Source organism: Salmo salar, chromosome 06 (genome assembly GCF_965601325.2).
Source record: "Salmo salar chromosome 06, fSalSal1, whole genome shotgun sequence".
NCBI lineage: Eukaryota > Metazoa > Chordata > Actinopteri > Salmoniformes > Salmonidae > Salmo > Salmo salar.
The window spans coordinates 74,763,761-74,781,610 of record NC_138296.1 but is presented as its reverse complement, the minus strand read 5'-3'; the positions used below and the strand labels follow the sequence as shown (position 1 = coordinate 74,781,610).

The 17,850-nt window shown below is 42.7% G+C and overlaps 1 protein-coding gene and 1 pseudogene across 6 annotated transcripts in view; both read right to left on the bottom strand.

Moving 5' to 3' along the window:
- Positions 1–2,848: 2,848 nt before the first annotated feature.
- On the bottom strand, positions 2,849–4,261 carry LOC106607979 (sterile alpha motif domain-containing protein 5-like; annotated as a pseudogene).
- A 2,700-nt stretch (positions 4,262–6,961) lies between these two features.
- Positions 6,962–17,850, bottom strand: part of LOC106607991 (syntaxin-binding protein 5) — a 155,335-nt gene continuing 144,446 nt past the window's right edge. For all 6 annotated transcript variants that reach the window (XM_082976962.1, XM_014205559.3, XM_082976963.1 and 3 more), the window contains 5 exons: positions 13,309–13,681; positions 12,806–12,971; positions 12,621–12,732; positions 10,753–10,973; positions 6,962–10,266 (listed from right to left, as the gene is read on the bottom strand). In XM_082976962.1, the coding sequence (XP_082833088.1) occupies positions 10,225–10,266; positions 10,753–10,973; positions 12,621–12,732; positions 12,806–12,971; positions 13,309–13,681 (914 nt within the window). In that variant the 3' untranslated portion in view covers positions 6,962–10,224. The remainder of the gene's footprint in view (positions 10,267–10,752; positions 10,974–12,620; positions 12,733–12,805; positions 12,972–13,308; positions 13,682–17,850) is intronic.

Here is a 17,850-nt window from a genome sequence, read left to right as displayed (position 1 = left end):
TGAACAACCCAGAACTGTGTGAGTGTTCGTCTCAGAAAGCATCTTGCTTCAATCAGTTTATTCCAGTTCAGAATAAAAAATATTCCTTGTAACAGCAACAGTTCCAACCTAAACTTATTTTCAACAATAATTTCTACAGTAAGATGTACAGTAGGCCTGATAATTTTTCATCTGTACCGTTTCTTAGGGTTGTACTATCAGTAGCTAGTTAATTTGCTTTTGCCAACGTTAGTTATTAGCTGTTTAACGTTACAAGGCCATGGGATTGTTTGAAAGAGAATCTCACATTTACTCTTATGAGAGATGGTACTCCCTTATTTCTGCTCATCATTACCTGTTATAAAAATGGCAACGCCTTGCTTGTTGACTTACTTTTCAACTTTCGAAGCACTGTTTCCCGAAGCATTCTGCCCTGTTCTGAACGAACTCCCTGGGTTTCCCGTCATGTTGTGCCTGGATGTTTGGTCAGGACGTGTCGTTTTATTAATTTGTTCATTTCGAGAGACTCATTACTAAGCACTTCCCCACACAAAACACATTGTGGGCACTCCTCGTTATTTCTCAAAGTGTGTATGAAAGAGACAAAAAGTCATCGCTGTATTTGCGTTTCATGACGATTGAGCTCAGTCAGAACTTGTGGCTAGCATGAGTCCATTTCATGACAGCGGTGAGTGATGGCGAGTGGGAGTAACAAGTCAGTGGCTTGAACAACAGCGCTGCAGCGTGTGGGTCGCGAAGTGATCTTCAAGAAAACTGCAGAAAAAAGATCCGGTAAACAGCGAAGCACATGGGTATCTTCCTCTACAACCTCTCCGCACACTGAACCGAGAACGCAGTTGCACCTGGCCAAATTAATTAAATTAATGAAATAATTATACATTTACACCGCGACCCACCATTAACAGGACCAATACTTTAAACGCTGCTCTAATACATGATGCTCCACTCTAATACAAGTTCATGATGCTCCACTCTAATACGTGATGCTCCACTCTAATGCTAGTTCATGATGCTCCATTCTAATGCTAGTTCATGATGCTCCACTCTAATGCTAGTTCATGATGCTCCACTCTAATGCTAGTTCATGATGCTCCACTCTAATACATGATGCTCCACTCTAATGCTAATTCATGATGCTACACTCTAATGCTAGTTCATGATGTACCACTCTAATGCTAGTTCATGATGCTCCACTCTAATGCTAGTTCATGATGCTCCACTCTAATGCTACTTCATGATGCTCCACTCTAATGCTAATTCATGATGCTACACTCTAATGCTAGTTCATGATTCTCCACTCTAATGCTAATTAATGATGCTACACTCTATTACCAGTTCATGATGCTCCACTCTAATGCTAATTCATGATGCTACACTCTAATGCTAGTTCATGATGCTACACTCTAATACCAGTTCATGATGCTACACTCTAATGCTAGTTCATGATGCTCCACTCTAATGCTAATTCATGATGCTACACTCTAAAACATGATGCTCCACTCTAATGCTAGTTTGTGATGCTCCACTCTAATACATGATGCTCCACTCTAATGCTAGTTCATGATGCTCCACTCTAATGCTAGTTCATGATGCTACACTGTAATGCTAATTCATGATGCTCCACTCTAATGCTAATTCATGATGCTACACTCTAATGCTACTTCATGATGCTACACTCTAATACCAGTTCATGATGCTACACTCTAATGCTAATTCATGATGCTATACTCTAATGCTACTTCATGATGCTACACTCTAATACCAGTTCATGATACTCCACTCTAATTCTAGTTCATAATGCTCCACTCTAATGCTAGTTCATGATGCTACATTATAATGCTAGTTCATGATGCTCCACTCTAATGCTAATTCATGATGCTACACTCTAATGCTAGTTCATGATGCTCCACTCTAATACATGAGGCTCCACTCTAATGCTAGTTTGTGATGCTCCACTCTAATACATGATGCTCCACTCTAATGCTAGTTTGTGATGCTCCTCTCTAATACATGATGCTACACTCTAATGCTAGTTCATGATGCTTCACTCTAATGCTAGTTCATGATGCTACACTCTAATGCTAGTCCATGATGCACCACTCTAATGCTAGTTCATGATGCTACACTCTAACGTTAGTTCATGATGCTACACTCTAATGCTAGTTCATGACGCTACACTCTACTGCTAGTTCATGATGCTCCACTCTAATGCTAGTTCATGATGCTACACTCTACTGCTAGTTCATGATGCTCCACTCTAATGCTAGTTCTCAACCACCATCTAAGGCCAGAGCCCTGGGGCCTGAGAGCTGAGGATACTAGACAGCTGAGGTCAGTGTGAGTGAACAGTGTTTCCCCACGGGAAGGGGGGGAACACTAATGAATAATAATCAGCTTGTAAATTGCAACCCTCTACAGGAAATTAGAGACTGATTGAAGGCTCCTCATCTTCCTGCACATCATTGATCCACAGCAGCCGTCACCACAGCAACACTCACTCAGACCTCCCCAGGTTGAACTGAACACACTGAGGCTGGGACACTTCTGTTCTCTAATCTCGTGTTTGTGATTAGAAGGGCATGAAATAAATCTGATCTATGACCAGTTAGTCACTCGTTACACTGGCACCGGGCCTGACAGGTGTGAGGTGAGGTGTTGATCCAGAGACAGTTTGTTTGTGTTTTGTGGGGTAGGGCCTATTCTAAAGGTTAGATTATGATTGGCACTTTTCTCTGAAGCCCCTATCCTCAGGGTAGATGGCTGACATAAACTGATTTTTAGATTATAAGGATGTAAAAAATATTGGAAGCCACTAATATATTTCATCATGGTAAACCCAAAGTGACCTTCAAGACAGACTGGCCACTGACCACTCGATCACCTGTAATGGTTGCTTGAGAACCTGAGAGCACACTGCGATGCAGCAGTCACTTAGGTGAGATCAATACAGGGTAGTATTTCTGTAAGACAATATGAGGTCAACAACACAGGACAAAGCACACCAAAAACCTTTATGTGACCTGTATACCTTGTTTGAGTATGGTGGCCTAGCAAGGTTGAGTCCATCTCTGATGACTTTATCCCTAATCATGATCTTCAGCTTCAGTTTGGGGTAAATCACCAGCTCCCTCCTGTTGCCAAGCGTCAGGTTCCTCTGCGCACTTAGATACGCGCCCCCATTCCTCCCAACCCGGTCACTACTCGGTTCGGTCCAAGACTTGGATTTCCAGGAGTTTAGACTCGTATTGGTCGAACAGGTGGTTGTTGGGTGGTGTGGTGGGCATCGGCCAAAGCATGAAATACAGGCCGGCAGCTGCCTCATCCTCAACTTTCAGCCTTTGCACCGCGTCGTGGATCCTTTGCCGTTGGTGCGGTATGTAGACACCATCGCCTTCCAGATCATCGTAGCCGTTATCCACGAAGGATTCCACATACTGAGAGAGCCATGGCTCCCCCCTCTTGACAGCAGAGAGAAAAATATAGTTTTAAGTTCATTTCCTGCAACTTTGTCATAGGGCGTTTAGAAAATGTTGCAGTTGTAAAGCAAGTTTTCTGCAGTTCTACACATTTTGCCATGGGGTGGAGTGAATTTTTGGCAATTTTATCATACGTTTCATGCAATTCTACTCATTTTTCTATGGGGCAGAAATACATGTTTGCAGTTTTAAAGCTAATTTCCAGAAATTCTACTCATATTGCATGGGGTGGAGAGAAATAATTTGATCAGTTTTAAAGCTAATTCCTGCAATTCTACTCATTTTGCCATGGGGTGGAGAGAAATAATTTGATCAGTTTTACAGATAATTTCCTGCAATTCTACACATGCCATGTTAATGATATCTGAGCGAGAGTGAGTAACCAAATCAATGGAGGTCAGGGCCCCTGGGTATGTGCCCTGCTTGCCCAGTTGGTCATTCTGCCATGATTACCACACATTTAGAAAACTGACTAGACTAACTTAGCAATCTAATAATTGTCAGCTGACATGGCTAGTTGAGTGACTGTCAGTGACTGACAAAACAAGTGAAAAACTGCTGATGCACAACCACATTTCGAACTTGCACCTTGTGTATGCTAGTATTCCAACTCTTGTAAGTTGAGACCTGACTGAGTTCCTAAACTACCCTTCTAGTGGCCAGGGGCCCCCTAGTGGCCAGGGGCCCTAACGACCGATTATGTTGCTTATTCCTGGAGCCAGCACTGGAGAGAGCTTGAGGGTCTTCAGCCACTCAAACAAGATGCTGGGTCCACTGGTGGTCATTTTGGGGAGCAAAAAGAAGAACAAATGTAAAGGAAAACTTCAGCACTTCACTGTTTTCCCTCAACCTAATTATTCAGTAAATAACCAGATAAACACTCTAGTAGTGAGTGATTTAGCTTTATACTAATGAAAATCCTGACAGATGTAGTACCCTCAGCATCTAGCTCCATATTCAATGACCAAATGTACATTTCACACATACTTAAAGTGTTTGCCAGTTACAGGAAAGTCCCCTGTATCCCCACTATGAATAGTCCCCAGTATCCCCACTATGAATGGTCCCCAGTATCCCCACTATGATTAGTCCCCAGTATCCCCACTATGAATAGTCCCCAGTATCCCCACTATGAATAGTCCCCAGTATCCCCACTATGATTAGTCCCCAGTATCCCCACTATGATTAGTCCCCAGTATCCCCACTATGATTAGTCCCCAGTATCCCCACTATGATTAGTCCCCAGTATCCCCACTATGAATAGTCCCCATTATCCCCACTATGATTAGTCCCCAGTATCCCCACTATGATTAGTCCCCAGTATCCCCACTATGAATAGTCCCCATTATCCCCACTATGATTAGTCCCCAGTATCCCCACTATGATTAGTCCCCAGTATCCCCACTATGAATAGTCCCCAGTATCCCCACTATGAATAGTCTCCAGTATCCCCACTATGAATAGTCCCCAGTATCCCCACTATGAATAGTCCCCAGTATCCCCACTATGAATAGTCCCCAGTATCCCCACTATGAATAGTCCCCATTATCCCCACTATGATTAGTCCCCAGTATCCCCACTATGATTAGTCCCCAGTATCCCCACTATGAATAGTCCCCAGTATCCCCACTATGAATAGTCCCCAGTATCCCCACTATGAATGGTCCCCAGTATCCCCACTATGAATAGTCCCCAGTATCCCCACTATGAATAGTCCCCAGTATCCCCACTATGATTAGTCCCCAGTATCCCCACTATGAATAGTCCCCAGTATCCCCACTATGAATGGTCCCCAGTATCCCCACTATTAATAGTCCCCAGTATCCCCACTATGAATAGTCCCCAGTATCCCCACTATGATTAGTCCCCAGTATCCCCACTATGAATAGTCCCCAGTATCCCCACTATGAATAGTCCCCAGTATCCCCACTATGAATAGTCCCCAGTATCCCCACTATGAATAGTCCCCAGTATCCCCACTATGAATAGTCTCCAGTATCCCCACTATGAATGGTCCCCAGTATCCCCACTATGAATGGTCCCCAGTATCCCCACTATGAATAGTCCCCAGTATCCCCACTATGAATAGTCCCCAGTATCCCCACTATGATTAGTCCCCAGTATCCCCACTATGAATAGTCCCCACTCTCCCCACTATGAATAGTCCCCAGTATCCCCACTATGAATAGTCCCCAGTATCCCCACTATGATTAGTCCCCAGTATCCCCACTATGAATAGTCCCCAGTATCCCCACTATGAATAGTCCCCAGTATCCCCACTATGAATAGTCCCCAGTATCCCCACTATGATTAGTCCCCAGTATCCCCACTATGAATAGTCTCCAGTATCCCCACTATGATTAGTCCCCAGTATCCCCACTATGAATGGTCCCCAGTATCCCCACTATGAATAGTCCCCAGTATCCCCACTATGAATAGTCCCCAGTATCCCCACTATGAATAGTCCCCAGTATCCCCACTATGAATAGTCTCCAGTATCCCCACTATGATTAGTCCCCAGTATCCCCACTATGAATAGTCCCCAGTATCCCCACTATGAATAGTCCCCAGTATCCCCACTATGAATAGTCCCCAGTATCCCCACTATGAATAGTCCCCAGTATCCCCACTATGAATAGTCCCCAGTATCCCCACTATGAATAGTCCTCAGTATCCCCACTATGAATAGTCCCCAGTATCCCCACTATGAATAGTCTCCAGTATCCCCACTATGAATAGTCCCCAGTATCCCCACTATGAATAGTCCCCAGTATCCCCACTATGAATAGTCCCCAGTATCCCCACTATGAATAGTCCCAAGTATCCCCACTATGAATAGTCCCCAGTATCCCCACTATGATTAGTCCCCAGTATCCCCACTATGAATAGTCCCCAGTATCCCCACTATGAATAGTCCCCAGTATCCCCACTATGAATAGTCCCCAGTATCCCCACTATGAATAGTCCCCAGTATCCCCACTATGAATAGTCCTCAGTATCCCCACTATGAATAGTCCCCAGTATCCCCACTATGAATGGTCCCCAGTATCCCCACTGTGAATAGTCCCCAGTACGATACCAATGCTCTTGTGTCTTAGTGGCCTGGCTGGATTCCACTCAAATGAATGGAACTGATATGTGAGTGTTTGCTGCCATCTAGTGAAAATGTTTGATTCATCACTAACTGTGCCTGGAGTCTGGATTCTGGGACTTGACCTTGATGAGATCATCCTGATGCTCAGCTTTAACCCTCAAACTACATGTTACTGTCTGAGGCAATCACTTTTAGATATCCCAGATGTTATATCAATGCTGTATGACTATAGCTTCGGCCTCAAGTCAGTACTCTAACCAGTTATTCTGTGTTAATACTGACTTATTGATAAATAATGAAAGGAGCAGCACGTCCCTGCGAAAGATGGCACAATGCATTCACCTTAGTCTTCATGAAGAAACATGGAGAATAAACCAACACCAAAGGTATGCATGTTTTCCACTTTTATTTTCCATTGCACAGTAATTTCTATCTACAGAATTATTTCTAAATTGTTTGTGGCAGCAGATAAAGTCATAAACATCCATGTGAAATTTGCATAAAACTGTACAAGAAAATTGGCTACAATGAGAAAATACTGCAACCCACTGATAACCGTTAAATCCAGGACAGAAATGGCATTATGGCGGACAGACTCCCTCTTGTGAGTATGAATAATACCAGGTAAGAAGAATACTGCGTACTGAGTGTGTGGGCAAGAAACAACTCACTCAAAGACAAGAGAAAACTCATTGAAAATCTGAAAAATAAAAGAGATCTAGAATGAACGGGAAGGACCTTAATCATTTTCTTTGTAAGTAATTTTTTCTCCTTGGAAGATTGAAGCAGGACTACCTATCAACAACCACACAACAGTGCATACTAGAACACAGAAAAAGAGACCAAACCTGCAAGTTAGTATCTCCAAAATGAGCCACTTGGAACTATTACTGGAGTAGAAGCAGAATGCATTAGAAGACAAGCCAGGGAGAGTTGATGCATGATGTGTGCAGACTGAGACACTGAACATGCGAGGCAGGTCTATGATGGAGCCACATTACACAGAGGTTGGATCATCCTGCTGACGCAGACATCCTCTCATTACTGTGGTTAGTGTGTCATTACTGTGCTTACTGCGTCGTTACTGTGGTTACTGTGTTATTTCTTTTCTTTTCTTCCCATGATTTTCTTGCTGATTTTCCACAATTGATTTGACACAGATTGATTGGTCACCAAAATCAAGCATTTTGAGACAAGAAAACAAGTCATTATCGATCATACAGCACAAAACAATGTCAAAGTTGAACATTTAAGATACTGTGCTGGTCATAGCAACAGTGAAATGCTCCTATGGTCCTTTTAGGAGAGGGTGCAGGCTACTTAGAAGTTAGCCAAATACCACTTTAGAACTTTTATGATGGGCACAATGTTGTAAATACAATGTTTGTTCCATACTAAAAACGTGCTACCCTCACTAATAATAATCATTTGGTGGGTGCTTATATTTGTCCTATTTCACACATGTACAAGTATGTATTAATACGCATGTGTGAATTGGAAATGATTGTTTTTTTGCATATCCCACTCTCCTTGAGAAGGGAACCTAGCCCAGTGGCCGGGTCAGAATGCACAGTTCCCAAGGCCCCATATAGACCTATGCCTATTGTATTTTAATTAGTGAAACTTCTGGAATGCCAAGTTGAGTAATGGAACAAGGAAATGAAAGCTAAAGTAACTCTTTGGTGTCATTAAAAATATGGCAGCTGTCCTTGAGTCGCTTGCTTGAGAAACACCCAACACTTTTCCAATTGGTCTTAGATTGTCAAACTATTTACCTATTTACAACAGAACGATAGAGAAGCCTGGCAGAACATTGAAGGACATACAAATGAGTGCTTTCACCACTGAAATGGGGATAGAAACAGATCTCTAAACAACAGACGGTTTCGACACACCACACATATAGCAGCGTCTCTTACATTTAAATAAATAAAATGTCAATAAACAGACCACTCAAACTGACAAAACATTTTACGGACAATTCTCAAGGAAAACTAGAAAAGTTTCAGTCTTCAAAAACGTATGACTTTGCGTGAACGTACATACTGTATCTATAGTCCTGCATATTTGAACACAAACAAATAGGTTTATTCCCATGTGTTATTAGTAATCTCCAAGTTCACGTGCACTTCAGGATCACATGTCCATAGAGTATATTTACTCCTGAATATCAATCCAATAGGTCTGGATAGACCAGCAGTCTGTAGGCCTACTGTAACACTGACATCTTTCATACAGGGTCACTAACAAGCCCAAACTGTAGCAGATGTTAATGGCATGATGAGGTCAGGGAGGCAAGTAGCATTTACATGTCAAATAAAACACTTCAGGGAGAGACGGAGACAGTGACAGTCTTGCCTCTGGAGTTCTGATCTTTTCAAGATTTCTGATGTGTGTCTGACACCTGATATGAAACATTATTGATGGTGACGTGTACTAATCTGAATGATAAATCTATGTATTTTATATCCATGACCTGTTTTTGAATCCAGCCCTTTTTATAAGGATAGCTTTATGGGAGTTTAACAAAGCCACAAAACATACTGGCAACAAGACCAAATAAAAACATATCATCATTCACAATGTTCACGACAGCTAAGAAAAAGAAAAACAGATTTACAATAACAGAATAAAACAAACAATAAACAAGAAGAGATAAATTAAAGGTAGAGTCAGAGAAATGACATTGCACGAGCAGCACCACAGCTATGGCAATGAGCAAGATACAAGACTTCGCTCTCACATAATCACACACAGTATCTGCTCCTGTGCACGGGTTCGTTTTGCGCTCTTACAGTATGGTAGCCACGGGACCAAAACAGCTGAGAAGTTTAGTCTCGTGCTCCAAAGCTCTTAGTTGCTGCAGAAATTGACCCACTATCCTGTTAACTTTGTGCATCTACGTCATATAGCTGACTCTACCTTTAACACATGTATAATACAGTTGGGAACGATATGAAAACAGTGAATCTATATGATGAGGAGAGTCTAGTCGGAGCAAGGAGAGGGGATCCAGTGTACATTGGAATTACCAGTTGTTTTATCCTGCAGCTATGATATCACCTCCTGTGACTTTGAGTAGAGCTTCCTTTGCCCCTCACACCACCACGTCTGTCTCCACCTGTATGTTGTCCTCTTGTTGTTTTGCACTTGACAGTAGGAAGTGAATACAGCGTTGATCATTTATATAGATTTATGTATATATAATTATGTATATATATTCTTTTTTTCCTCTTTTTACATTTAGATTTTTTTTTGTAGTTGTTTCTTCATTGTTTCTTTTTTCTCTCAGTTGTGTCTGATTTTGTCTGTTAGTATATGCCCCGGATTGGTTGGAGCAGAGACAATGGCACAGAACATTTTGCCGAATGAGGATGAGGGAACCCCAGAGCTCCAGTCAATCGGCAGGTCACAGATGGGAAAAACAAACAATAACAAAAAAGAGAACACCTCTTTTCTCTCCAGTCCGTTCCTCAGTTTGTAACCTTATGACTGAGGTAAATACAGTATACAACATTGTGCTAGGAAAGAGTATCCCAGGTGTCCAGCGGAGGAAGGAGAGATGGAAGGAGGGATGGATGGAGAGATGGAGGAGGGGGGCATGTAGAGTCCAGATGAAGCTATGTCTCTTTGGCTCTGCTCCCCCCTCTCAGATCAGAACTGGTACCACTTCTTGTCTTTGCACTTCAGCATCATCTTTAGAGAGGGGAAAATGGAACACTAGTGTTACAGAAAACTCCCCATTGTCTTGCTCTAAGGGCTATTCCGGACACTAACAAATTTGTGTTATTAAACAGGAATTAAATGAGGAATTGGCATGCTCAGCTCAAAAGTTTGTGGTAACAAAAAGTATTTGGGTGCAGGGTTCAAAAGCCATACACTGGAAGAAAGGAAAATCCTGCACTCGCTGAAATATTCTTTACGTTTTTGTCAGCGTTTCGAGGGCAGCCTTCGACAGCGTTTGAATGCTGAAGAAAGCTGTTTGCTCTGATCACGTCCATTTGTTCTGACCTCTGCTGCTAAAAAAACAAACATTAAAACGTAAGAATATTTCAGTGAGTGTGAGTTTCTTCTTTTTTCCAGTGTAGCCTCATAATATAACACCTTCCTACAGGATGAAGTTGCCCCTAGACACTGATCTCAGATTAGTTTTATGTTTTGTATCATAATGTAACGTCTTACGTCATGGGCGTGTTTGCCAAAGGAGTCGGCGCTGGCCAACATGGCAGCCGTCCTCTCGTCCAGCTCGCCCAGTTTCTGCCCTCTCTCATCCAGTGCTATCCGGGCACGCGCCAGGTCCGCCACCACGCCCGAGGCTGCCCCCTTCATGCCCTCCAGGCCCTGAGGACCTGGGATGTGCTGGGCAAGGCCACGGGACGCCTTACCCGCCTGCGTCTCACCAACTAGAGGAGAGGGGGAGAGGGAGAGTCAGAAAGACAAAGAGGGAGGAAAAAGAGTGGGAGAGAATGAGATTGAGAGGATAAGAGAGCCTACTAATGTAGCAAACTTAACACTGAATATATAAATAAAATAGTTTCTCTGTGCATGTGTACACTATAGTATGTGTGTGTTATCCTGTTATGGCTAGGGGGCAGTATTTTCACGGCTGGATAAAAAACGTACCCGATTTAATCTGGTTACTACTCCTGCCCAGTAACTAGAATATGCATATAATTATTGGCTTTGGATAGAAAACACCCTAAAGTTTCTAAAACTGTTTGAATGGTGTCTGTGAGTATAAAAGAACTCATATGGCAGGCAAAAACCTGAGAAGATTTCATGCAGGAAGTGGCCTGTCTGACAAGGTGTCGTTCTTCTTGTCTCTGTTTATTGAAGAGTGAGGATCTTAGCTGTCCCGTGACACTTCCTACGGCTGCCATAGACTCTCAGATGGCGGCAAAATGCTGAATCGTGGCTTTGCAGGCTCTGGCTGAAAAAAAGTAGCGCGTTTGGGTAGTGGCTGGTTACAGTGCTGTGAGACTCATGCTCGTGCCCGCGTCGACCGAAAGCTTTGTTTTCTTTCCTCTGTTTAGCTAAATGGACATTCCCGGTCGGAATATTATCGCTTTTTTACGAGAAAAATTGCATAAAAATTGATTTTAAACAGCGGTTGACATGCTTCGAAGTACGGTAATGGAATATTTAGATTTTTTTTTGTCACGAATTGCGCCATGCTCGCGACCCTGATTTACCATTTCGGATAGTGTCTGGGACGCACGAACAAAACGCTGCTATTCGGATATAATGATGGATTATTTTGGACCAAACCAACATTTGTTATTGAAGTAGCAGTCCTGGGAGTGCATTCTGACGAAGACAACAAAAGGTAATCAAACTTTTATAATAGTAAATCTGATATTGGTGAGTGCTAAACTTGCCGGGTGTCTAAATAGCTAGCCCGTGATGGTTGGGCTATGTACTTAGAATATTGCAAAATGTGCTTTCACCAAAAAGCTATTTTAAAATCGGACATATCGAGTGCATAGAGGAGTTCTGTATCTATAATTCTTAAAATAATTGTTGTGCTTTTTGTGAACGTTTATCGTGAGTAATTTAGTAAATTGTTAGCAAAGTGGAGTGCGGGGGGTAGTTCTGAACGTCACATGCTAATGTAAAAAGCTGGTTTTTGATATAAATATGAACTTGATTGAACAAAACATGCATGTATTGTATAACATAATGTCCTAGGTGTGTCATCTGATGAAGATCATCAAAGGTTAGTGCTGCATTTAGCTGTCTTCTGGGTTTTTGTGACATTATATGCTAGCTTGAAAAATGGGTGTCTGATTATTTCTGGCTTGGTACTCTGCTGACATAATCTAATGTTTTGCTTTCGCTGTAAAGCCTTTTTGAAATCGGACAGTGTGGTTAGATAAAGGAGAGTCTTGTCTTTAAAATGCTGTGAAATAGTCATATGTTTGAAAAATTGAAGTTTTTGTATTTTTGAGGAATTTGTCATTCGCGCCACGCCTATCATTGGATATTGGAGCAGGTGTTCCGCTAGCGGAACGTCTAGATGTAAGAGGTTAAGTTCCATGTGTGTCACTTACATAGTTCCTCTCTGTCCAGGGAAGTTGCTCCTCCCCCAAAAAGGCCCTTGAAGAATCCTCGGTTGGGAGCCTCTGGGGTTTCCACTGGTGTGAACAGTTCTCCCAGCATCTCCTGAAACACACATACACACATTAACGCAGTTGTATTACATGTGTGTGAGTGTGTGTATTTATGTGGTCCTGACCTGCAGGTTCTCACAGGTCTCCTGGCTGTATGTGATCCTCTGTATCTCAGTGGGGGAGGTGAGGTACATGGCCTGGCCCAGGTTGGTAAAGCAGAAGGTCCGGGCTATCCGCATGTCTGTCAGTGGCAGGTAGTTTACATCCAGCAACGGTCTCAGCCCCGGCAGACTGCAGACAGACAGAGAGAGAGACCACATACAACACAATGTTACTCAAACACAACATCATTCTACTGAGCGTGTTTTTCATGTAGAAACTTTGAGTCTAACCCTAGCATTCATTAAGCTCTTTATAGTAATACAGGGATTATCAGTTAGCTTTAGCATATGCATATCTTTTACCAGCGTGTGTGTGTGTGTGTGTGTGTGTGTGTGTGTGTGTGTGTGTGTGTGTGTGTGTGTGTGTGTGTGTGTGTGTGTGTGTGTGTGTGTGTGTGTGTGTGTGTGTGTGTGTGTGTGTGTGTGTGTGTGTGTTGTTTGTTTGTTTGTATGGCTCACTGACTCACCTGAGGGTCATGATGTGTCCGTTAGCACAGAAGCAGGCCACACAGTTCCCTATGTTCATCTGGACCACATCAGCCCTCAGGACGAACGATGTCTCTGTGATGCTGTGTTTGAAGATGCAGTTCTGTGAGGGCAGTGCTATGACCTTAGCCTGTTTCTCAGAGCACACCACCGCATACTGGCTCTCCTGCAGCTCCTGGGAGGTGGAGGGTGACACAGAGACCGGGCGGCGTTTACGGGCCTTGTCTCGCTCCTCACTGTCGGCGCCCGCGGCGTTTGGCTCATACCAGGTCTCGAAGGCAGGGGGGAGGAAGGTTCCTGTGTTGTCCAGGAAGGCCATCCTCAGGATACTGCCCTTCAGTCGTGCCAGGGTACCTGGACAGATAAGTGGGATGGAGTGTGTTGAAAATATATCTACAGTGCATTCAGAAAGTATTCAGACCCCTACAACCTTATTCTTTGGGAAAAGTCTCTGATTGGAGTCCACCTGTGGAAAATTCAATTGATTGGACATGATCTGGAAAGGCATTCACTTGCCTATATAAGGTCCCACAGTTGAAAGTGCATGTCAGAGTAAAAACCAAGCCATGAGATGGAAAGAATTGTTCATAGAGCTCTGAGACATGATTGTGTCGAGGCACAGATCTGAGGAAGTGTACACAAATAATGTCTACAGCATTGAAGGCCCCCAAGAACACAGTGGTTCTCCATCATTCTTAAATGGAAGAAGTTTGGAACCACCAAGACTCTTCCTAGAGCTGGCTGCCCGGCAATCGGGGGAGAAGGGCCTTGGTCAGGGAGGTGACCAAGAACCCGATGGTCACTCTGACAGAGCTCCAGAGTTCCTCTGTGGAGATGGGAGAACCTTCAAGAAGGACAACCATCTCTGCAGCACTCCACCAATCAGGCCTTTATGGTAGAGTGCCCAGATGGAAGCCACTCCTCAGTAAAAGGCAAAATGTACCTAAAGGACTCTCAGACCATGAGAAACAAGATTCTCTGGTTTGATTAATTAAACCACGATTTAACTTCTTGGTGACAGGGGGCAGTATTCAGAAATTCAGATGAATACGTGCCCAAATTAAACTGCCTGCTTCTCGGGCCCAGAAGGTAGGATATGCATATTATTAGTAGATTTGGATAGAAAACACTCTGAAGTTTCTAAAACTGTGTGAATGATGTCTGTGAGTATAACAGAACTCATATGGCAGGCAAAAACCTGAGAAAAAATCCAACCAGGAAGTGACTTGTAGTTCTTCTATCTAATCCCTGTTCAAACTACAGTGTCTGTGGGGTCATTTTGCACTTCCTAAGGCTTCCAATGGCTGTCAACAGCCTTTAGAAACTTGTTTCATCCGTCTACTGTTACTGGGCAGAGAATAGGAGCTCAGTCAATCAGTGGACAGCCTGGGACCAGTGAGTTGTTTACTGCGCGGGCACGTTGGCGCGCCTCTCCTTCTTTTTCCTCTGTAATGAATACGCTATTGTCCGGTTGGAATATTATCAACGTTTTATGTTAGCCTGTTGGGGATAGGGGGCAGTATTTGCACGGCCGGATAAAAAAACGTACCCGATTTAATCTGGTTACTACTCCTGCCCAGTAAATAGAATATGCATATAATTGTTTGATTTGGATAGAAAACACCCTAAAGTTTCTAAAACTGTTTGAATGGTGTCTGTGAGTATAACAGAACTCATATGGCAGGCCAAAACCTGAGAAGATTCCAAACAGGAAGCGCCCTCTCTGACCATTTCTTGGCCTTCTACACCATCTCTATCCAAAACAAAGGATCTCTGCTGTAACGTGACATTTTCTAAGGCTCCCATAGGCTCTCAGAAGGCGCCAGAACGTTGAATGATGACTTTGCAGCCCATGGCTGAAAAACAGTAGCGCATTTGGTAAGTGGTCGATCTGAGAACAATGAGACGGGGGCGCGCGTGCACGAGACGACTCCATGTTTACATTTTCAGTCTTTGAACGAAAACAGGGTTTCCCGGTCGGAATATTATCGCTATTTTACGAGAAAAAAAGCATAAAAATTGATTTTAAACAGCGTTTGACATGCTTCGAAGTACGGTAATGGAATATTTTGAATTTTTTTGTCACGAAACGCACCGGGCGCGTCACCCTTCGTTACCCTTCGGATAGTGTCTTGAACGCACGAACAAAACGCCGCTATTTGGATATAACTATGGATTATTTGGAACCAAACCAACATTTGTTATTGAAGTAGAAGTCCTGGGAGTGCATTCTGACGAAGAACAGCAAAGGTAATCCAATTTTTCTTATAGTAAATCTGAGTTTGGTGAGTACTAAACTTGGTGGGTGTCAAAATAGCTAGCCTATGATGGCCGGGCTATCTACTCAGAATATTGCAAAATGTGCTTTCACCGAAAAGCTATTTTAAAATCGGACACCGTGATTGCATAAAGGAGTTCTGTATCTATAATTCTTAAAATAATTGTTATGTTTTTTGTGAACGTTTATCTTGAGTAATTTAGTAAATTCACCGGAAGTGTTCGGTGGGAATGCTAGTCACATGCTATTCACATGCTAATGTAAAAATCTGGTTTTTGATATAAATATGAACTTGATTGAACAAAACATGCATGTATTGTATAACCTGTTAGGGCTAGGGGGCAGTATTGACACGGCTGGATAAAAAACATACCTGATTTGATCTGGTTACCACTCCTACCCAGTAACTAGAATATGCATATACTTATTACATATGGATAGAAAACACCCTACATTTTCTAAAACTGTTTGAATGGTGTCTGTGAGTATAACAGAACTCAAATGGCAGGTCAAAACCTGAGAGATTCCTTTACAGGAAGTGGCCTGTCTGACCATTTCTTGAACTTCTTTTCCATCTCTATCATTTACTAAGGATCTCTGCTCTAACGTGACACTTCCCACGTCGTCCATAGGCGCTCAGAGCCCGGGAAAAAACAGAATGTCGTCATTCCAGCCCCAGGCTGAAACACATTATCGCCTTTCTCAAGTGGCCGATCAAGGGACTCTGGGCTTATGCGCGTGACCCGACCGCCCCCGCCTTTGGGATTTTTTCCTCTGTTTGCCGAAAAGGAGATTCCCTGTCGGAATATTATCGCTTTTCTACGAGAAAAATGGCGTAAAAATTGATTTTAAACAGCGGTTGACATGCTTCGAAGTACGGTAATGGAATATTTAGAATTTTATTGTCACGAATTGCGCCATGCGCGCGACACTTCTTTACTATTTCGGATAGTGTCTGGAACGCACGAACAAAACGCCGCTATTCGGATATAACGATGGATTATTTTGGACCAAACCAACATTTGTTATTGAAGTAGCAGTCCTGGGTGTGCATTCTGACGAAGACAACAAAAGGTAATCAAACTTTTATAATAGTAAATATGATTATGGTGAGTGCTAAACTTGCCGGGTGTCTAAATAGCGAGCCCGTGATGCCTGGGCTATGTACTTAGAATATTGCAAAATGTGCTTTCACCAAAAAGCTATTTTAAAATCGGACATATCGAGTGCATAGAGGAGGTCTGTATCTATAATTCTTAAAATAATTGTTATGCTTTTTGTGAACGTTTATCGTGAGTAATTTAGTAAAATGTTAGCGAATTCCCCGGAAGTTTGCGGGGGGTATGCTAGTTCTGAACGTCACATGCTAATGTAAAAAGCTGGTTTTTGATATAAATATGAACTTGATTGAACAAAACATGCATGTATTGTATAACATAATGTCCTAGGGTTGTCATCTGATGAAGATCATCAAAGGTGAGTGCTGCATTTAGCTGTCTTCTGGGTTTTGGTGACATTATATGCTGGCTTGAAAAATGGGTGTCTGATTATTTCTCGCTTGGTACTCTGCTGACATAATCTAATGTTTTGCTTTCGTTGCAAAGCCTTTTTGAAATCGGACAGTGTGGTTAGATTAACGAGAGTCTTGTCTTTAAATAGCTGTAAAATAGTCATATGTTTGAGAAATTGAAGTAATAGGATTTTTAAGGTTTTGAAAATCGCACCACAGGCTGCAAGTGGCTGTTACGTAGGTGGGACGAATTCGTGGACGAATTCGTCCCGCCTAGCCCAGAGAGGATAACATAATGTCCTAGGAGTGTCATCTGATGAAGATCATCAAAGGTTAGTGCTGCATTTAGCTGTGGTTTTGGTTTTTGTGACATTATATGCTAGCTTGAAAAATGGGTGTCTGATTATTTCTGGCTGGGTACTCTGCTGACATAATCTAATGTTTTGCTTTCGTTGTAAAGCCTTTTTGAAATCGGACAGTGTGGTTAGATTAACGAGAGTCTTGTCTTTAAAATGGTGTAAAATAGTCATATGTTTGAAAAATTGAAGTTTTTGCATTTTTTAGGTTTTTGAATAACGCGCCACGGGATTACACTGGCTGTTACGTAGGTGGGACGATTTGGTGCCACCTAGCCCAGAGAGGTTAACACTTCGGCCTGAATGCCAATCATCACGTCTGCAGGAAACCTGGCACAATCCCTACGGTGAAGCATGGTGGTGGCAGCATCATGCTGTG